This window comes from Spea bombifrons, chromosome 4, assembly GCF_027358695.1.
Source record: "Spea bombifrons isolate aSpeBom1 chromosome 4, aSpeBom1.2.pri, whole genome shotgun sequence".
Classification (NCBI taxonomy): domain Eukaryota; kingdom Metazoa; phylum Chordata; class Amphibia; order Anura; family Pelobatidae; genus Spea; species Spea bombifrons.
Genome location: NC_071090.1, coordinates 20,415,215 through 20,439,016, shown reverse-complemented (window position 1 = coordinate 20,439,016; position 23,802 = coordinate 20,415,215). Strand labels below are relative to the sequence as shown.

The window sequence follows — 23,802 nt, the reverse complement described above, 5'->3', positions numbered from 1 at the left end:
TGATGTGTTGTTTACGGTCATTTTTTTCTTCTTGTAAACATATTATTGCATGTCACTTTAAATTGGACAAGATGGAGATGAGGGCATGCAAGTTGAGCTCAACTCACATGCCCCCACTTGCAACTTGCACACATTTTTTAAGAAAAAATTACAATAATGAAAACATAATAAAAATTGATTATTTTAAGCAAGGGAGTCATTACTGGATGTCCTTCCTGGTGTCAACTTCTTTTATTGATTTTTATTTTTTGTAAATTGATTTTTCTTAATCAATAAACTCTCTCATTCGCATCTTACAATCATCTAGAAGGTACATGGATCTGCAAGTTGCCAACCTTTTTCAACTCAAATCAGCTTCACTCTCCTTCTAATCAGTGTATGCCAGCGAAGTGTTGTTTCTTTTGCCAGTACACATACACGTTTGCAATTGCAAAATTGCTAGATGGACGTCAATCCAACTTGTGAAACTTTGCTACAGTATACATCGTCTACAAACCCATATTTTAGTAAATAGACTTCACTATCACTGTGATTTTCATATTAAATGTGTTGTTATAATAGAACTCTAGTGATACCTATTTATTGAGTTTGTCCTTGCCGAAAATGATTCAAGATTCTTTTGTAAATGCATTGCTTTGATTTTGTACAAGTTTATGTGGGATATATTACACTATTGTTCCTAATATTATTTAATGTATTTATGAATGATGCTCTTATAAGAAATGGGTTTGTATATACCACCAGGTTACAGATTGCCCTTAAAAGTCCCTATGGAGAGACCCCCAAAATAACTATAATTCTATAAAATGTCAAATTTGATACATAGATATCAAATATCTTGATTTTATATATTTTAAAAAGTTGATAAAACAGGAACAAAACAAAGGTAGAATGATAATAAAAAGGAAGATGGAAATAAATCAGTGGGCTGTGTATTGGTGAGGTGTATATAATTTGTGTTGGCAGGCAATTAAACTGGGAAATAAGTTCTGTTTAAGTATGAAAGATTAGAATCTGTATGTACAGAATCTGTGTGTGATCATCAGTAAGTCAATCAAGGGCAAAAACATAATTAAGGATAATAATGGTTAAGGGAAACATAAGACACTTTTAAATCTTGTAAAATCTTGTAAAACTTGTAAAAGCCAAGACAAGAGTTGTCACGGTCAGGACTACTTGCCAAGCCGTGACTGTGTGGAGGGCATGGGCATGAAGGGGTTAATAGCACCAGGCCTCTGGATTTACTAACTAGACCCCTTAACAGGGCATAAGTTACACCAAATTAACCCCCAAATCCTGCCTGTATCCCCCCAGGTAGTCTGCCACCACTCACGATTTTGATACCGGATTCGTGAGAAATCCGAATTAGAGCCTTTATCTCTATATATATATCAACCCACCCCAGGCAACCAACATATATATATATATATATATCCTGTAGAACTCAATAACAATACGGTAACGTGTTATACTCTCTTAGGGTTCGTGGATATCGATACTAGAGCCCAAAGACAGACTTGGATTATGAATATTTTAATAACAAAAATACAAAGATTACACAGTGCCAGAATTACAAAAAACAAGACATACAAAATAAAAATAAAACAGCAAACAGTTCTTAAAAGCAAAAGGACTTAAACACAGGACCCTCACTCACGAGTTTCTCCAATAAGCAGGCCTGTGGGAACTACTTAAGTCCAGATGGTTTCTTACGATGTTGTTCTGATCAGAGTATATCGTGGAGTTCTGCTTTGAGGTCGCTGCATTGTCCCTAAATCAGACTTTTGCAAGCAAACGCCCCTCTGACCACATGACTGATTATATGACACCATCCCCAAGAATCGGGTCCCATCTTTGATGTGCCAATAAGTTATGGTGGGGTAAAGGTGATGGAAACCCCCCCACTTAAGAAAGGAATGGAATTCCTATAACTAAGGATCCTTATCAGTTGGGCCATGAATCACCACAGGGGTCCTTTGGGAAGATGACACCTCTAGCCAGAACAGATACAGAGGGCATTCACAAAGAAACACATTAAATCAACCTCAGATTAACTCATTGAATGTTTAAACAAAGAAACTAACCACCTCTGCTTGGTTACCCTTCCATGCATCCACTACATTATATGAGTTAATCATGACAAGAGTTATTTAATTAAATAGAAAAAAGATAATACAAAGGAAGGGATAGAACTATGAAAACATGGATTCAGTTTCCTCTGAAGTATAGTTATTCATCCAAATTATGTACAAGACAAAATTCTACACAATTAAATATTTGAAGTTTTTGACTATTTAGCAGTACTATGACTGATTCTCTCACTCTGCAGGTGTATATATTATAAAAGCACTAAATTCAGCAAAGTAGGTGGAAGGTTTAAGCCCAGATAAGCCAAATACAATGGAGGCCAAAATCCTAGGGCACCTTCCTACAGACCAATTGTATCTGGGGTTGACACCTTTTACCGTACCATTTCCTGGGCATTTATTGAAAAGGTATTTTGGGGGTAATCGGGTGTGTTAAGGGTGTGGTTAGCAGAGAGAAAGACAATATAGAAAAGAAAGAAAATAGATGGAACAAGGGAAAAGGAAGAGAAAAAAACGAGAGAGAAGACAGAAAAGTAGCAGAATGACAGAGAAAGGAGAGAGGAGGGAGAAGGAAGACAGAGAAAAATGATCCATATGATGAAATAGAAAAAAAACAGATGAAAGGAGAGAAAAAAGGAAGGGGAGGAGAGGAAAAACATTTAACTGGCAGATAGTGATGAGTTTTGGACACCCAGTAGTTTCATCAAAAAAATAATCTAGTCATTTTAACTTCCCGTTCCCTAGATTTCGTTGATTAATTATCCCCTTTAGTTCTTCTTTTAAGTTAAGTTACTGCTCCTCTTTGTTGGCAGTCTTTGCACACTTTCGTTGATAGTATTCTGTTTTTCTATGGAAAAACTAGAGTGATAAAAAAAAGTTATGCCTTGCCAGAACAGTGATGATAATAATGACATGTGGAACTCTAAATAATTAGAGCAAGAGCAGTGGAATTAACAGAAAGGAAATGTAGAGACTGCCAAAAAATGTGAATCCCAGCAGAATCCAGCATTAGAAGAAAGAAACCATCTGGCTAGTTGAATGTGTAACAACAACAGGCAACCCATGTGGGATGCAGACAGTTATAGTATTAAAGGGATAGTATAAGTATATGACAAGTGTTAGGAAATGGGTGATTAGGGGACTGGACCATGGTGCTGTAACATTAATGGTGCTCTGTAGCTAACTGGTGCAATCTGGCTCTTCAGGTAAGGTGGGCAGGTTGTTATTGTCCTGTTACCACACACTTTAGTCTAGGGCTCCACTCTTCGTGTCTCTTGTCACACACCACAACATAGGTGTCCCAATCTGTGTAAGAGGATACACTTAGAAGCTTCTGGACATCTAAGAGATCAAAACCTGTTCATAGTCCTTGGTTATAACTTGTATTACAAACCAAAGGTTCAGGCAGCTCTAAAGCAGGTAGATCCAAGCTGTGACACCGGCCTGGCTAGTTGAATCTGTACACCATCATACCTGCTAATGTTCATGAGGTCAAAGAGTAGCACTTGCATTCCAGGGCTTGTGGCTATGGGCAAGTGCTTTACAGAGACTTTTTGTCACGTGTGACCTATGTATTTAATTTAATAAGATATTTACATAAAAAATACCATATTTCATATTTAATTTCTCAACGCGTTTTGTGCTATTTCTTGGCTTTTATGTAGTGATATACTCATTTAAAAACCTTCAAAAAGATGTGGAAAAGGTATCTGGGTCCAAAAGATCTTTCCTCTATAGGAATGTATTACAGAATTTATACAGGCCTGTATATTGTTGTCCTGGGATCAGTTGTAACACATTTCCTTATTGCCAGAAAGATTTATGCATTTCACTGACTCTGCTGGCTTAATGGAACTACATATGGATTCCGCCTGAGGGCTCGAGAATCACGGTTATGAGAACTTCTGAACTTACAGTTATGAGAATGAGCTGAATGGCATTTATTGTGGAACAACAGAGCACTGTGGGAGGCTGCAGAGATAAACCACCTGCAGACAGCTTTAGCAACAAATGTGATGTTTGCTCAAGTGACAATAAAATATTCCTGTACAGAATAAAATGTCCCCACACCATGCACTCTCCTGTAGAGCCAGAAAGTAGGCTAGGTCCAGATATCAGCCAGGACATAGAATGGCAATTAAAGGTTAATTTCCTAAACCTGTGACTTTTTAAATTGCAATAAGTGCCTTTGTATAAATAGTCAATGAGTTTGTTTGCTCTCACGTGGATGCATTGAGTAGGCTATACACTGAGCCTTGGGGAGCAGAAAAGAACTGTCAAAAGACCTGCGTAACGGGTAATGGGACTTTATAAAGATGGAAAAGGATTTAAAAAGATATCCAAAGCCTTGAAATACCAGTCAGTACTGTTCAATAACTTAAGTAGAAAATTCTGGGATCTCTTGATACCAAGCCAAGGTCAGGTAGAGCAAGAAAGCTTTCAGCCACAACTGACAGAAGAATTGTTCGGGATACAAAGAAAAACCCACAGGTAACCTCCAGAGAAATACAGGCTGCTCTGGAAAAGGACAGTGTGGTTGTTTATAAAGGAGCACAATATGATGAGACCGGAACAAAAGTGAGCTGCATGGTCGAGTTGCCAGAAAGAAGCTTTTAGTGCGCCAATGCCACACAAAATCCCTGTTACAATAAGGCCGACAACACCTTGACACGCCTCACAGCTTCTGGCACAGTGTAATTTGGAGTGACGAGACCAAAATAGAGCTTTATGGTCACAACCGTAAGCGCTATGTTTGGAGAGGGGTCAACAAGGCCTATAGCAAAAATAATATCCATCCCCATTGTGAAGCAGGTGGTGGCTCACTGATGTTTTGGGGGGATGTGAGCTCTAAAGGCACAGGGAATCTTGTGAAAATTGATGGCAATATGAATGCAGCATGTTATCAGAAAACACTGGCAGACTATTTGCATTCTTCTGCACGAAAGATGCGCATGGGACAGTCTTGGACTTTCCAGCACAACAATGACCCTAAGCACAAGGCCAAGTTGACCCTCCAGTGGTTACAGCACAAAAAGATGAAGGTTCTGGAGTGGCCATCAGTCTCCTTAATATCATCGGCCAATCTGAGAGATCTGGGGCCTCAGACAACTATTACAAAAAACTGCACACTGAAAGATGTACCAAACATGAACTATTCCTGTGCTGAGTCATTTAGCATAGCTTAATAAGGAGTTACAATTACATCTATATTTTAAACTATTTATGCTAAATCAGTTGGCATACTGAGTTGGCATATGAGGTTAAAATTTAAGTTTAATACTCACAGTGCTGCCATGGCATCTTAAAATAATCTTATATATATTGTATGTATGTATACAATATATATCTATCTATCTATCTATCTATCTATCTATCTATATATATATATATATATATATATATATATATATATATCATGGCTACTAGATCTTTCTGATCTGTGGATACAAATGAATTTGTACGTCAGATGTTTGCTTTCCAAAGGATTTTATATAAACAAAAGAGCACAAGGTAAGCTAAGACAATTTCTATAATAACACTGGAAACCAGCATTTCTATTTTAGAGGAAACATATTGATCGAAGCTTCAATGAATACATTAGCTACTCCGAGCTTTGTAACATATTGTTCCATCACGTAAAGGCTCAAGATTTCTATTGTTCAGGCACTTCAGAAGACCACAGCCTATTTTTGGTAAATGAAGCTCAAGCAGGGAACATGCAATTTGTATTATTTACCGACAACAAATTTCCAATGTTCTAGTTGTATTACCGTATTTGCTTGATTATAAGAGGACCCCCCAAAATTTGAATAATACCGTATTTGCTCGATTATAAGACGACCCTGATTATAAGACGACCCCCCAAAATCTGAATATTAACTTAGGAAAAAAAGAAAAAGCCTGAATATAAGACGACCCTAAAGGAAAAAAGTTTTACCAGTAAATGTTAATTCATGTAAACTATTTTTTTTAATAAAAGCTATGATTGAGAAAAATATTTTTTTTGTTTTTATTTCCTTGTATTTTCCAACCTGCCCCCAGTTACGCACATCTGCCCCCAGGCTTGCCACACCAATATGGCACTGTGGCCCATGATATGCCTTTTAACCCTCTATATGCCACTGTGCCCCATGGTATGCCTTTTGACCCCCTATGTGCCACTCTGCCTCCAGAAATGCCTTATACCCCTATATCCCATTCTGGCATTTAGGGGGTTAAAATGCATATTATGGGGCAGAGTGGCATATAGGGAGGTATAAGGCATTCCAGGAGGCAGAGTGGCATTAAGGGAGTTAAAAGGCATTATATAGAGCACTCTGCCTCCAGAAATGCCTTATACCCCTATATGCCACTCTGGCATTTAGGGGGTTAAAAGGCATATTATGGGGCAGAGTGGCATATAGGGAGGTATAAGGCATTTCAGGAGGCAGAGTGCTCTATTAAATGCCCCCTTAACGCCACTCTGCCTCCTGAAATGCCTTATACCTCCCTATATGCCACTCTGCCCCATAATATGCCTATTAACCCCCTAAGTGCCAGAGTGGCATATAGGGGTGTAAGGCATTCCAGAAATGCCCTACACACACACACACACACACACACACACACACACACACACACACACACTTACTTACTTACCGGTGCTTCCAATTTCCTGCTGTATTGCCGGGGCAGCGGGTTGACGTCTCATTCCGCGGCAGCCGGGAGGAGGTGGAGTTGGCAGCGGGGGTTTGTATGCGTCCGTCGCAAATACCTTCCCCGGCTGTCAGCGATCAGGAACTCTGGAACTCTGATCTCTGACAGTCGGGGAAGGTATTTGCGACGGACGCATACAAACCCCCGCTGCCAACTTCACCTCCGGAAGCACCGGTAAGTGCGTGCGTGCGTGCGTGCGGGGGGGGGGGCGACGATAGGAGGATCCAGGTCCCCTGCAGCGGTGCGGGGGATCTGGATCTTAGTCTCCTAATCAGACCTCTATTTGAGGTCTGATTAGAAGACGACCCCGATTATAAGACGAGGGGTATTTTTCAGAGCATTTGCTCTGAAAAAAACCTCGTCTTATAATCGAGCAAATACGGTAATTTAGGAAAAAAAAGAAAAAGTCTGAATATAAGACTACCCTATAAGAAAAAAGTTTTACTAGTAAATATTAATTCACATGTAAACTATTTTTTCATATTTAATACTATGATTGAGAAAAATGCATTTTTTTATTTCCTTTTCTTTGCCAACCTGCCCTAAGTTATGTACATCTGCCCCCCGTATATGCCTTATACCCCCTTATATGCCAGTCTGCCTCACTGATATGCCGCTTTGCCACCAGATATTCCTTTTAACCCCTATATGCCATGCTGCCTCCCTGATATTCTTTTTAACCTCCCATATGTCATTCTGCCTCCCTGACATTCTTTTTAACCCCCTATATGCCACTCGGCCTCCAGATAACCCTTATATCCCCCCATATGCCACTCTTTCCCTCCCCCAACTCACCAGGGCTTCCCTAGACTTCTCCCCATGCTTCAGATTCCTTGGTGTCTAGCGGGAGCAGCCGGTGAAGGTCTGCGCGATGCGCACAGACAACCGCTGCTGCCGGCACTTCCGCCTGGGCTTCTATGAATGAGCACCAGAAGGTCATGTGACGCCGGTGCTACATCATAGAAGCCCCGGCAGAAGTGCCGGCAGCAGCGGAGGTTGTCTGCACACATCGCACAGACCTCTACCGCCTGCCGGAGAGGAGGAGCCAGGTGCCCTGCAGCGCTGCGGGGGATTTGGATCTTAGTCTCTCTCCACCTAATGTATCGGTTTTTCTTAGCGTAAATTGTTGGCGCTATATAAATAAAAGATAATAATAATAATAATAATAATAGTCTTGTAGTCAGACCTCTGTTTGAGGTCTGATTAGAAGGCGACCTCGAATATAAGACGATGGTTCTTTTTCAGAGCATTTGCTCTGAAAAAAACCTTGTCTTATAATCGAGCAAATACGGTAGTGCATGAACTTATAGGGGTTTTCTATACTAAGATCAAAACTAATGTAATATAGATTTCTGAGTAACAACCCATAACTTTCCCTAGACACACGACCATACTACAGAAGTCCTAAGTCATTGAGTCTCCCGAAAATGTGATTTTTTTCTCCCATCTCCCTGACGGACACAAGAATATCCCTGACGCACAGTGTCTCTCAATGTCTCCCTACCTTCTCTGCCAACCACTTGTCCCTGTCAACTTTTTCGCACCCCTCCCCCCGACCCCAAGAAGCCAGAATAATGCAGATGGATTTGCATTTGAGAAAGAGAGGTGGAAAAAAAGCTTCTATTTCTTCACTGATCCGTCTGTATTATTTTGGCCTTTTGGAGTAGTTCCGCAAAAGAGTGCAGCAACGGTGCCCCACGAGGACAGCCTCTCCCCGTTCTTTCAATGGGGAGAGGGTGTGCACGGAGGCTCCGCTCTTTTGAGGAAGCGTTCTCGGAAGCCTGGTTAACTGAGATGATAGCGGGGAGAAGCAAACTATGAAAGGTGATAGAAGAACAAGAAGTGAAAAGAGAAGAAGCAGAGCTTTTGAAGAGGACATGGAAGTGGTCGGCAGAGAAGGTAGGGAGACATTAAGAGAGAGTGTGAGAGAGAGTATCAGAAGGAGTAAGAGTGAAAAAAATTGTGAGACAGTGTGAGTAAAAAAGCAACACGCAAACAAAAATTCGTTCTCTGCTTCTTCTTCGTTTGTTTCTTTCGGGTTTCTCCTCGTTTTCAGATATTCGTACAAATTAATGAAATATACAAGTCTAATTTGGACTAAAAAATACCACATGCGATTCCATCAGGTTATAATATATAATACATATATTATATATACCATAATATACCATATATTCCATCAGGTTATAATATATAATATATATATTATATATACATAATATACCACGCTGTAACATGCAAACTTGTTATAACCACTACACATACAGTATGTAAATTTCTCTTCTCCATCCCCATACCTTCTACCAATCTCCCTAAAGCCAATTTTCCAAACTCTTGACATCTGATACTGGACTAAATACTCTACACTATTTTATTTAATTTAGAAATAAAAACATGATGCATGTGATAAAAGATGGTATTGCTTCTCCTTAATTAATCATTGCTATACACAGATCATCTTAAAGAGGCATAGTAAACAAGATGCACATTGTATTAACAAAATAAAAATGACTTAGTTAAGTTGTACAATTAATAAACTGTTGTAAATTAAAAGTTAAAGTAAAAATAAATACCTGCTTTTGCAACTTGATCAACAGGGACCCCAAGTTCCTTAGACATGTACCCCAACACTGAGAATATTGCAAATCCAGCTATTATACTTGTAAAGGCATTTCCAAGAGTAACAATGAACGTGTCTCTGTAATGTCAACACAAAAAAAAGCCCAGATTAGCGACCAGCACTATATAATTTTAGCACCACGTCAACACACAGGTGCTATCTGAAGGCAAATCTATTAATGTACTAGCGTAAAGAGCACATTGGATATTTTGCATAATGGAATAAATTACTCTGAATGTTAAAGACCTTAGAGAATTTGTTGAAAAATAATATTGCAATTCATTTAATCTACATTACTGCGTCTCCTGAGACAGAAATATCTTTAGTTATATTTGCCTGATTAAACATTAATTAGGGATTTTTTGTAAGCATTTTTTAAAATGATGAGCAAGTATTACCTCCCTTCTTCATCAATACATATCTGTAAACTTTTACATTGACTTTTGCTTTAAAATTCACTGGAATTCCATTAAATGTGAAGCAACTCTGAGCTTTGTAGTGTTCTACCTGTTCCAGTCATGATGGTACTCTCAGGATCAGTAGGGACATTTTGCTATCACTGAGCGATGAATAACTGTAATGTTCTGTAATTCGAGTGTTTTTCAGATTCTAAAAGAGCTTGGTACAGATGGAACACATTAGTAAATGATCCAGATGTTCAACTATACTACAAGTGATATCATATGTCACAACCATACCTGAAACTATCCAGTGAACCTCTGCCTTCTTGGGTCTCCCAATGACTTCCCCCCTACTTCACTTCCACTAAAGGGTGTCTGAGACTAGTCCTGCCCCAATATGTGAATAACTCATCCCTTGAGGTGGCTGGATGTGCCATTTCATGAAGGCACAGCCCCAAAGAGTAAAGAATTTATTCTTATGGAAGTTCCCATGTATGGTCAGAACATTTTACATAGATGTCCTGTATAATGATGGATACTGGGAAACTCCAGGCTATGATAGAGAGGCTGAGATAAGATTTTTGGACAGACAGGATTAGTCTCTATAATACATTGATATTACAGAGAATAACACCACACTTACCTGTAAATGTTCTGATGGAATGTGTTATATGAGGCAAACGTGAGAAGACCACCAAACCCGACTCCAAGGGAGTAAAAGATTTGTAGGGCTGCCTCTATCCACACCTATATCAATGACAATAAAATAAAAACCAGACCACTGAATTACAGACATCCTACCTTGGGAAAATGTTTAATTGGTTTAATGTCTCTCATTTACAGGACTGTATATTAAGTTCAAATATCTATAGATACTATAATCCTGCCTACTTCATTAAAAAAGAAATACTAGCGATAATAATCAGGACAGGCAGTTAATCCTTTATTTATAGATACATAGAAAAATATTCAAGCAACTTAACTTCTTTACTGACTTAGCCCTAAGGGATATTCTATCTGTTCCCAACGCACTCACAACAAGTACATTATTTATTTAGCTATATGAAATGGGATCTATCCATCACACCAATGTTTTTACCTTTGAAGACAAAAGGTGGTCAAACTGGGGGGTAAGGTAGAACTTAATTCCTATCCACGCACCATCTAATGTTGCTCCACGAATTAACAGCATGACCAGAATTAGGTAGGGAAAGGTGGCTGTAAAATAGACAACCTGCAAGAAGAAAAGGAATGAGCAAACTTCCACACTGTTCACAGCAATACATTTAGTACTATTTTGTATTATCTGTAAGGTGCCAGATATTCTGTGCCATATTGCAATGGAATGAAGGGAAATGCACACAGATACCATGATGACAACTGCAAGGCAATATCAGGAAGAAACTGTCTCAAGCCCATACGTGTAAACAGTGATCACTGCATAAAAAAACCCTTAGACATTAAGGTTAAAGGAGGCAATTATTTCATTTTGTAGCATTTGTTTGTTGATGTTTTGTACTGTTTTTACAACTACAGTCCTTAACAAACTTTGGAAAATTAAAAACTTAAATTATCCTTACCTTGCCAGATGATTTTACCCCCTTTAATATGCAGAGATACACAATGGTCCAGGATAGGAGAAGACACAGACACAATTTCCACCTAATCTGTCCTGGATCTCCAATTCCAGTGCTTCCTTGTATGTGAAGAACATAGCGACTGTAAAAAAAGCGATCACTGTAATGAGTATTAACAAAATACATAGGTAGATAGATCGATCTATCAAAAAATGGAAAGTAACATGCCACAACAAGGTTTGTGGAATCATTTGGTAATATTAGGCATTTACTGAAATGTCATTGCCAACAATGTCAATTGGTATCCACAATGGTTGATAGATAGATAGATAGATAGATAGATAGATAGATAGATAGATAGATAGATAGATAGATTGATAGATAGACAGACAGTATCCTCTGATTCCCATTAGGGGATATATCTATGATTATTCATGGTCTAGATTTCCAGGCAGAACCTCCTATCTCTCCACCACTCTCACCTCCAGTACTCCTCGCTGGGGCTTACTGTGCTGCTCATGTTGATTGGCAGCGCAGAGTTGCTGGCCCGGATTACATGGTGGTCCAGGCAGAGCTCAGTGTTCCACCAGTTGCCGCAGTGCTCCCAGGGTAGGCTGCTGGTCAGAGAGGCGAAGAGGTAGAATAGCACATAGGCTATTATCATGTTGTAGTAGATGGCCACCAGGGCCACAATTAGGAGCATTCCCATCCCAACACCTGTGAAGTACACAGGAAGATACAACAAAAGTTCACAAAATGTTCTTTTTTTACAAACTTTGTATAATTAAAGACATTTTGGAAATTATTACATTGTGCATGAAAATATAAATATATAGATTGAATATATGATTACATATCTATTTATAGCATGTACAATTATCAAAAATAGTCTAGAAATGTCTACAGTTGTATAAAGATCAGTATCCATTACCAATACCTATGCGGTTATGTGGTGAGGAAATACGAATTTTCACGAGCAAACTCACTAGTTTGACTCCAACGCACAAATTTACAAGCATACACTCTACTACAGGATAGTGAAGTTGATGCATATTAAAAAAGCAAGAAAATCAGGGATTCATTAACCTGCAAGTTGCAAAATCATACTGAAACCTCAAAAGGTACAGGAACAGGACAAGATTGGAGAGTTTTATAATATTTAATGATATTTAATGATATTTAAGTTACTATACCCTGAACCACCACACATGGGGGGGTCAGACCTTGTTTCATGTCAATGTTTTTGTGAGTTAAGAATAATTGAGTGCATTTACAATGATGCTTTAGTCCAACTCTTGTGAGTTGCTGACAGTTTAGTGAAAAGACCTGCCACCATGAGTCTCACCACAGCCCTTTGCTCAAGATGTGTGCCTATGAATAACTAAATTGGAAAATTGCATTTCTCTTTCATGGAGATTAATATATATATTTGGAAATTGAATATATTTGTGAAGTGCAAATCAATACTTAATATTGTTCTCCATGAAATTTTTTCCTGGGTATATAGAAGGAATGGATCAATTATGAGACTGCTTATCAATGAATTAGTGTATAATATAAACAAATGAGAGCAGAATAAGTCTCATTAACACACAAAACAGACTTATGAGCACCAATAAGAGGCTCTTCTTAATCAATTGTATTATTGTGTAGTTGGAAGCGGGCCAAATTTGATAGTCTGGTAATACAAATTTAAAGCCTTTTACTTAACTTTGATCATCATTCTAGAATGATGCATTAGATGCTCCTTGTGGAACTAAAACAGATAGGGTGGTGGCCAAAATGTTGAACAAATTTTTTGTCATTGTCTTTTCTTTACATGTGTACTATACAAATATTATCTAAATAGTTTACATAGTGTTCTTTTGCATGTTTTACTTTTTGTTTATTAACAGTTTTTTGGTATTTACTTTCATGGTTACATATACTATTTTAGTGCTTGCATCCAATTAATTACAAATTTTATTACATGTGTCACAGAAAATGTTCCTTCTACTATTACTGCAGCACACTTACCTTTGAAAAGTGGGCTTATCTTCCACACAGCCAGTGGCCCAAGACTCGAGAACTGCCCGAGAGACAGCTCCATGAAGAATAGAGGGATACCACAAACCGCCAGCATGATGAAGTATGGAATGAGGAAAGCCCCTGGAACATGAAGTAGACTTAGCAGGGATAATATTATAACATAGTAACTATGGAAGCCTTTTTGGCTTAACTAACAGGCTGTGGAACTTGTCTTTGTTTATACTTCAGCACAGCGGCATGAGGATACATAATACATTATCCAGCTATCTGCCTGTAATAGATAGTTTGTTAGCACAACTAAGTTGCTCCCATTCTCCAGGTTTGCCCATGTGGGGTCTCCCAAACCTAAGGCCCAACTGCAACAGCCCTTTTGCTCCACCAACTTCATATGTCACAACGAGGTATTTAATGCCTGGTATGTTTTCCTGATTACTCTTGCACACAGAAAAGCTTCACTGGTTGTACCATCAGATATACAATAACTGGTGTGAAATTATCTCATCTATTTATGCGTTTTCTACAAACAAACCTATGATAATTTTAAAATGTAATTGTACCAATGAAAGCTTAGAACTGTGAGGAGTTTAATTCAATCATCTGGAAATCTATAAGGAAAAATTAGAGCCATAATTGAAATTAAACTGCCTATGCCCAGTAATTACATGTTACGCATATGAATTTGTCTCATAGTCACATCTACTGTAGCATTGTCTGGTGGACAGTCAAGGCTTATTGTATTGGGTGGCATAGGTCCATAGCATTAGTACCTAGCAATAGAACAAGATCTATTGATTTTTCCAAGATTCTATATTTCATAGTTCTATATGTTTAAAAAATCTAAGTAGTGGCATTTACAGAGCAAAGCGAGAAATACATATGTATTAAAATGTGAATTACAAATGTACCCTGTATCGATATTCAATTGGGTCAGCCATCTTAACTTTCTGTTAACTGATTATTTCTCTCCAATAACTTATCCCATCTCTGTTTAGTTATTGTTGTTGGTTGGTTTAGGAATACTTTGTAAGGATGTGATAAGGAGAATCTTCTTATAGTGATTTTCAGGACAGCATACTGATTAGATACCATTAGTTGGGTGGCATTACCCCCAATGTGGTAACATTTAAATCTTTAAAATCACAGACTGGAGATTCTTTCAATAAAGGCTTTGATGGAGGCTACTTTTCTTTAAATATTAAGTTGCAAATTACATAAATATTACATTGCGACATTAGTACCATGCATTTCTGTCATTTTAATGTCTTGCTAAAAGGAAAATGCAACTCATTCAATGGTGGACAGAACTTCCTTATCAGAAGCAAAGCATTCAATACTGGCTACCAATTAGTTATCAGAGACTTAGTTCCACCAGGATCCAAGATGGCTGCTCATTGTCATGTTATGATTTATCAACTTAAATTGTCTAATTATTTAGGCAAAAAATCCTGTCATATGTCTGACAGCATCATTATATGAAATTAGTGGATGCCCTGATGTGGTGTAAAGATATATAAAATAATGTTTACCACTGAGGTATATTATCGCCTAGAAAAATCTCACAAACCAATAACTTGTGACTAAAGTGTATAGCCTTGTTGCTATCTGATTCACATATCCCTGCATGTTTTGCACACAATATGACACAGTCAGAGACAGAATTCAAGTATGATTTGACAGATAGTAAAACAAATTACAGTGGATAGCAATAAAATCATTATCGAAACTCTACACCCCTGGAGTAGAATCTAAGATCAGTTCCATGTAGATGCAATTTCCTAATAATCATATCACTGTGCCTGTACCACATTAGTAATAAATTATGTATTCAGGGAATAAGAACCATAGTTATTATGATTTTTCCTTCAGACTAAATACAAAAACTAATGTGTGTCACAAGGACATGGAAATTGTTTGATGGATATATTTTTTAGTCAATAGAAGGGAAACAGAATAATTATAAACTGTTTTCTTAATAGCTTTTAGTATAAATAAACTAATTCCTTTATTAAAACTACCTATTGGAGACTTCTGGGGTAGGACAGAATGGCGATGCCTGCATTTTGCAGAGCTCTTCCAAACCACAGGCAATCAATGATGATCTGTAGCTCTGCTGTCCTTTTTCCAGCTAACCCACCATCATGTCAGGCCCTACTGGGGATTGAACAAGCAGCCTTTCTTTTGGGAGGCACTATACCTAACCACTAGGCTAGCCGACCACTTTTGGGTTGCAGGTCTCTGCCTCTCCATTGACATTGGCTCATTGGCTGCAGGCCTGCCTCAGCTGCGACCTTCGCAAGAGCAAAATTGCAGCCAGAGGCCATCTTGGTCCAGGGACTCCCCTTCATCCTCTTGCTACAGCAACACTTCTCTCTGGTGCTGAACAAAAACCCTCAGCAAATCCTCTTTGATCCAGTGTACACAAAAACAGCGGAGACACAACTGTAAGGTCTGAGTAGAGTAACAACAGGCCTTGAGCCATGTGAAACACAACAGGGGATCACCTTCAGAACAGGATAAATACAGCTAGTCCCAAAGAACATCCCCTCCATATCATTAGTTGGAGCCTGCATTGTTTGGCCATATACATCTTATACAAGTAGTGCCAGAGACTTAACCTCCCTGGGGAACCCCCCACCCCATCTCTATCGGATCAGTGTATTCTGACTATCATTTCCTAACAACACTGAATAACTGCTAACATAAAGAATTGATACAATTACATGGAAACCGACCTCCAGATCTATATCATAAACTCAGAACTTGTTTCTGCAATAATAATCATCCAACAGAAATGCCAATACACTTTCACTTATTATATTAGTGAGCCACAGCTGATTTCACAGCTGATGTTCTGATTATACCTCCCTGACCTAATGTAAATGGTGCAACATATCTTACTGTGACAATCGTTTTGTTGTTTGTTTTGCAACATTGATCAGCATTCTAGGAATAAATGGTTAAAGACCACAATATTCACTACCATATCTGGCACCCCACGTAATGGTCCCACTCTGCTCCCGAAACTCTGAAACACGCTAAAACCCCTATGCTGCATAAACAAATACTTTCTAACATTACATCTAAACCTTTGACCAGTTCATTTTATTTTATGAACTTTATGATAGTTTTAGCAATTAGCTCTTCAAACAACATCCACTTACTATCCATTTTCCTACACATGCCTGTAAAGCATTTTATGTAAAAATACTTTTATAGTATTTGAATTAGGTACTGGTAGATTTTAAGCTTGGGGTGTAAATCCCTGAAGCCCTGACAAAAAAAATGTCTATACAGGTACTGTCAGTGATATGGCGGGTCACTTACCTCCTCCATTGGTATACGCTCTGTATGGAAATCTCCAAACATTTCCAAGGCCAACACAGTATCCAATGCAGGAGAGCAGAAAATCCAACTTTCCAGTCCAGTTCCCTCTCTCCTCTGGGTATTCCATGTCCAATTCATTCTCATCTCGATCACTTGGGCTTATCAGCAGATCTGGTGTAACCGGCTGTAAGGAAAGTAATAGCAATGGGAAAAAAGCATATTCGCAGCCATCTTTAAGGAAGAGCAAAAAGTTGGTCAGAACCCAAGCACTTCACTAAGGCCCACAGCAACTAGCTTGACAAAGGCCTAAATCACCCAAAGGCAAACTAATTCCAGAAACTGAGGCTTTAACAAGTAAGCATTGGTGGGAACAACTTAAAATTATAACATACAATACTCAAGAGCATCATTGTTCCCTTAACGTGTATATTTCCATTGTGGGATAAATGTCTTTGGTAGTCCCAGTCCTTGAGTAGAGGCATGAACAACATTACAGAGCGTGCTCATCCTCCTGGCACTCACAAGGTTACAACAGAGTCAACAACTACCTATAATTATTCTATTAAGAATCAAACAAATCCGTTTCCATAGCACTAAACAAGAGAGTCACATCAACAAAAACATGACATGCAATTTAATTCAAAAGTCAATTGAACCACAAGTGATACACAGGATAATTATGATGGCACACAAACTGCCGAAGACAAAATTGTGGGTGTATGATAAATAATTACAGCTGTTGATATTTTATGGAAATTCTGGGGGGGGGGTCTTTTATTGAGACTATGTTAATTAGCGTTTTTGTACAATGCATTATACCCTAGACAAACCCTGTAGAATACAACTGGCCTCGTGGCTAATGAACGCTGGGTGTTTTGATGTCTGTTTAAGGAAATGAAGGCTGTAGCTGGGACACCAGGAGAAAAAAATTGCTCTTGTCTTATTTCCTCTTTTTGATCGTTAGGCTGCCTTTTTAACAGCAGGTTGTGGTACAGCTGTGTCGGCTGCTCTGTTTCCATGGAAACACAGACATTTTCAAACAGCTGGTTACACACGTGTGTACGAGCAGTGTAACTGTATAAAATAAACCCGGACACTTATCTGTGCTAGATGACACAAAAACATAATTCCTGCCCTATTTGGCACATTTGATTCGTCCCCATTAAAAAATGAATCGTCTCCCCAGCCTGATAAAATTTTCACAAACAAAATAGTAGAGAAACAAAATCTTATCTAAAATGATTCCCTACTGCTTGCCTCAAAATCCTTTGTAAGGGTCTGTCATAACTATGCCCATTGCCATGGTCTAAATGACAAACAGTACCACATTTTCAAATGGAAGAGTTAGCAGCTCGGGTTGAGGATAATCAGGAAACGTTTTATGGATGCTGGGGAGGAGAAGCCGTGGTCTATGGCCAGAAGGAGATCTATAGCAAAGATGAGTTTGGGATGCTGTCGGTGAAGCTCAGTGTTTAGAGGACCATAGAACAACTGGTTGGTTGAGAGGTCTTTGATGTGGGTGGTTTGAAGTGTTTGAATGTATCTATAGTTCTCATCAAGTAAAGAGTGATTATTTCTGCTATCGGCAGGGCCGGCCTAAGACATTGTGCTGTCCGGGTTTGAGGATGAAATTATGCCTCCCACCACCACAAACACGCCCACCAAAATCACTCGCACAACAATTATATATACATGCTCATACACACTTAACATCCATGCTCTCACACACACACATCTATATCCATACATGCATGCATGCTTACATACTTTTTCACTCACCCCCTTACCTTAAATGCTGCTTTCCCTCCAGCTGTGAGCAGTCTCGCATTTAACCACAGGGTCATGTAACCTTGCGTTACGTGACCCCTCTATGTTCCTGGTTGCCCCGCAGTATTACTCTGCTCCTGCTGCAGTTATGCAAAAGGTAGAACTTCTGGGCGCAGCTTCTTCCCCCGTAGCTCTCACTTTTTGCAGAAGCGCATGAGATGCCAGAATAATACAGATAGATTCATGGCGAAAGAGAGATGTAGAAACTCTTCTCTTTCCCTACAAATCTATCTTCGTGCAGCAAATTACCACCCCTGTCAAAGTGCCAGATTCATTTTAAAATGAAGACATTTTACTCAGGACTGAGTAGATTATCCTCACACCTTGTTTACTTTTCCTTTAAAAATTTTTTTTAATTATTGCAAAAAAAAAACCTTTGTCAATCCCAACCTGCCAGGGGGACTTCCAGCTTTACAAATAAAATAAAGTGAGAAAGGTAATAAGGTCAAATAATCTTTCCCTCTTTTACATCATTGGTCTGCCCTGACCCATCGAGGCATGGACTCACTAGACCTCTGAAGATGTACTGTGGTATCTAGCAGCAAGACGCTAGCAACAGATCATTTAATTTCTGTAAATTGCGAGGTGGGGCCTCCATGTGTTCTCCAGGTAAGCGGCGTACATGTACCCGGCCATCCACTTGATGTAAAACAAAACGTATACAAAAAACAAAATACACTGTTTTTTGCAGCATGCTTACACCTGTTTGGTAGGCCTCGTATTATACATTTGTATTATTTGAGCCTGTGACTAGCTTAGCGCACCGACATTTTTTCTTTTCCCTGTAAAACAAAACGTGTTTATCAGACCAGGCCGCCCTCTTCCATTGCTCCGAGGTCCAGTTCTTATACTCATGTGCCCATTGTAGGAGCTTTCAGCAGTGGACAGGGCTCAGCATGGGCATCCTGACTACGCATGCCCCATGCGCAACAAACTGTGATGCACTGTGTTCTCACGCCTTTCCATCAGAACCAGCATTAACATTTTCAGCTGTTATGGCTGACCGATGTGAAAATAGGCCAATAAAGCCCTTCAAACTGTTCATTGTAAAATTGTCATATACAATTGTCCTAACAAACTTCTTTGGGAACCAAATCTCTCTGTCCCTCTTCACCTTTCTCTGATGTTCTGCGTCTGGCACTGAAACTGTTAAAGGACCGTTTGAGACAATTATAATTGTTTACATAACTAAACACATTTAATGGCATAGTAAGGTTTCAAGTCCATTACTCGATAATGAATGGCTTACATGTATCCCCGGAGCTAATCCTTCAAGCTGTGTTCTAACATATGATATAGGTTATCAGTGCTTTAACTTAGCTCCTCCTGTTGTACAAATGGGAGATAACATTTTACCCATGTAGTCTCTTTTTTAGTACTCGTCATGATATTTTCATAAACCTTTAAAAGATAAGTCTGTGCCAAATTTACTGGGTGCCTTAATATGATCTGTAATGGTAAGTGATCAATTTTCTTGGAATAGGTCTAGGTCTATGCTAAAACAGAGGTCCTTGTTTTTAGGAGACATCGAAACATAGAATTTGACAGTAGATAAGAACCATTTGGCCCATCTTGATACCCATCCCCCTGATGGAGACTTCTGTCTGTAATATTACTTTGCATCCCGAGTGGTCCATTAAGCCTAAATGTAAAATGTGTATTAATGCCATAAAATGTGTTTAGCATAATCAGTGCCATTATAAAAAACATATTACACAATATGTTCTGAATATTACAATTAAATTTGGGGTATATATCTAATTGAAACAAACATCCCCAAGTTCTAGTTAAACAATCTGGCCGATTAACTATGCTATACCAGGCCTGGAGTGGCCATCTGCAAACACCCAGTGGACCATTGATGAACAGAAATCCTAAACACTATCTTGGTAACATTTTTTTTCCCTTTCAGGTCATCGGAAATTAGAGTCGCCCAGGGTCATTGGAAGATATCAAAATGAGATAGAGCGCTGGTTTAAATATTCTCCACATTTGCATTAGCAACGCTTCCCTGATTAGCTACTGCAATAGCCAGATTGCAAATTTTGCTTTATTTTGACCCAAATGTCATCAAGCAACTCATATGGACATTACAGCAGATACACAGAAAAAATAGCATCCGTGCTAATTGGAAGATCTACTATCCTATGCAAATACCCCAAGGCTTGAACTATAACAGATTTGTAGAGGGACGGGAAGTATGATTAGGAGTGACATACTTGGGGCACACCTCTTAATTATTGAATTCAGGTGTTTCAATCAGACCCATTGCCACAGGTGTATAAAATCAAGCACATAGCCATGCAGTCTGCATTTACAAACGTGTGAAACAAATGGGTCGTCCTGAAGAATTCAAGCGTGGTACTGTGATAGGAGGCCACCTTTGCAATAAGTCAGTTTGTAAAATCCCATCCGCGGTCATATGGTATTATTGGAAAGTGGAAGTGTTTAGGAACAGCCGCAACTCCAAGCCACGAAGAGGGGTCACTGAGTGCTGAGGCGCATGGCAGATAAATCTTAGGTCTTCAGCATTCCAAGACATTTTGGACAATGCAATGCTTACAACGTTATGGGAAAAGTTTGGGGAAGACTTTTTTTTTATTTCGGTACGGCTGTGCCTCAGTTTACAAAGCAAGGTCCATAAAGACATGGTTAGATGAGTTTGGTGTGGAAGGACATGACGGACCCGTACCTCAACCCCATCGAACACCTTTGGGATGATCTGGAATGGAGTTTGTGATCCAGACCTTTTTGTCCTCATCAGTGCCTGACCTCACAAATGCTCTACTGGATGAATGGGCAAAAATCCCCATTGTAGACAGCCTTCCATGAAGAGTGGAAGCTGTTTTAGCTGCAAAAGGAGGACCAACTACATACTAATGTATATGTAGTTAGAATGAGATATCATCTATCTATCTATCTAGCCACAGAGGTGTGTTTACTTTGGGCGCTACCATAGGCCTTACCCACTATGGAGTGCCAGGATATAAAGTCATATCTGGGCACTCTGTGCCTTAATGGTACTCAGCACCTTTTTAAAGCAGTATATGGAGGCTGTGCCAACTCAGCACATCAGGAATCTCCCTTGTAACCACTCCATTGATCAGCTGCACCCTAAGGAGCCTGATAATTCAAGAGGGTACATGTTCCCCCTCGTTTTGAGGTGAGGGATTGTCATCCCTGGATCTCTCGGCCTAGGCCAAAATAAGTTGCTGGCTACCTACCTACAGTATCTATTAGTATCAGGAGCGTAAAGGAAAGAAAGAAAAAACATAGAGGGATGAAAACCTACCACTGCGCATGTGTGGAATTGATTCTCTCTCTTACGTGGCTATATTATAGAGCAAGTAAATGCCAGTTTTGTACTAAAATAAATGTGTTAATAAACACCTCTACTATTAACAGAAGTCCTTAGAAGATTGTGTCATTAGTGCCAAGATCAAGAAGCCTTGAGTCCTGCATAAATCAGGGACCCCTTGCAATACAGAAACTGCAAGGGTCTACATTACTGTGCAGGAGTAAAATAAATAAAAAGGAAATCAACAATCAGAACAATAGACAATACCAAATTTCCTTTTTAATTATTATTTTTTTATTTTTACAAAAACCTTTTATTTGTTTTGCCCCCTATGCTGGTATCATAGGCTCACATTTCACTAGTGTGTTGATTAACACTAGTGTGTTGATTAAATCACATTTAAGAACATGGCTAGTTAGTATCATGTGTTGTTCATTCACACACCTGAAATAACCCCCTTTCTGTTTCACTTCCAAAACAAGCCATAGGTTTTGTTATTGCTATTATGTATGTTTAATTACCTGTTGCCATGTTATAAATTGTTAGCCAATCTAAACATTCATAAAAAATCTATTCTCTTCAAATTGCACAAATATCTCACATGAGGATGCATGACTGACACACAAAATTGCTTCCTAACGAATACATAAATCAGAGTAATGGCTGTAAAATGAACATATAATATTCCTTACATTTTTATTCTAATCAATGCAGAACAGTTTCACACATGAATTTTAATAACCATGCATTGGTAATTGGATGTGTAGATATTTGGCTCGCGAATTATAGCGTCAATTGGCTTTTTAACTCTTTCAAACCAGATGGCTGAGCGACATAGCCTACTGAGAGCGTTAAACCAACTATCGGTCTACTGCAGATCCCCAATCTTACAATCCTAAACAAACCCAAATACAGGTTCGCTCTGTCAAGTATACTAACCACTCAATAGGCAATACAATTTCTGCTGATTTTACACGAAAAAAAGAACTATCAGTTCATATTTTTTCTTCCCCTATGACATCATTAGATTTCCAGTTTCCATACGTATATACGGTACATATATATATATATATATATATAAATATACAGTGTTGCAGTCATATGTTCATTTATACATGCATATCACATATGTATAAAGAGGTGTGTGGCTGAATATATGTATCTGTACGTGTATTAGTTGAATACAGAGGATCATCCCTTTGGGCTCATGCCTGTGATCAGATGAAGCTGTTTCTTCCCTACCTGCTGCAGATGGTCCTTGTACCTCTTCATCCTGTTGCTCTCTCCTTCGGATTCTGTCCCCGGCACTTGGAGATGCGAGAGCAGCTTGCCTGAAAGAACAGCTCCTGTTTCTTGTTCCTTGCTCTCTCTCTCTTTCTCTCTGTGTCTCTCTCACATTCAGGTGACTGACACAGAATGGGGATGAGCTTGTAATGTTAACCCCTCTTGTAATAGACTAAAAATATGCAGGCAGATGGATAGTGATAAGACAAGAGGCCTGTGCAGCAGGCACATCTAGAGAAGGATAGGGGGAGTCTGATCATTCACAGACCTATACTGAAGACTGAAGCACACTATGCACATGTATTCAGTTTTTAAAAGGATCATTGCATTCGCATTAATGCACCCTAAAAAGACATTCACTGCCAGAAATAGTAGGAACAACATAATTACATATGTAGATGTAAAATCAAAGGCAATCACAGGCTTACAGAGGTCATGTATTAGTAGCCACTTTGCGGATTTGCATACATATAACACCCAACAATGAGATTAAGTTATTCCAAACTCAAAGGCATTCAAATCTACAGTCTGAATCATAGAACCAAGGACATCCATTTATTCTTTGGCAAAACTGTAAGGGATGCTGGGGACTAAATATCCCACTTGCACAAATCTTATGTACAATTAACGTAAATATATAACTCACATTCCTGGAGTTACG

At 38.9% G+C, this 23,802-nt stretch overlaps 1 protein-coding gene across 1 annotated transcript in view; it reads right to left on the bottom strand.

The window, feature by feature from the left end:
* SLC6A7 (solute carrier family 6 member 7) overlaps nt 1-23,277 on the bottom strand; it is a 34,136-nt gene extending 10,859 nt beyond the window's left edge. The window contains exons 1-8 of the mRNA XM_053464548.1: nt 23,100-23,277; nt 16,733-16,916; nt 13,397-13,528; nt 11,863-12,097; nt 11,384-11,522; nt 10,903-11,037; nt 10,447-10,550; nt 9,356-9,480 (exon numbers count right to left, since the gene is read on the bottom strand). Of these exons, the coding sequence (XP_053320523.1) occupies nt 9,356-9,480; nt 10,447-10,550; nt 10,903-11,037; nt 11,384-11,522; nt 11,863-12,097; nt 13,397-13,528; nt 16,733-16,916; nt 23,100-23,129 (1,084 nt within the window). The 5' untranslated portion in view covers nt 23,130-23,277. The remainder of the gene's footprint in view (nt 1-9,355; nt 9,481-10,446; nt 10,551-10,902; nt 11,038-11,383; nt 11,523-11,862; nt 12,098-13,396; nt 13,529-16,732; nt 16,917-23,099) is intronic.
* Nucleotides 23,278-23,802: the final 525 nt, after the last annotated feature.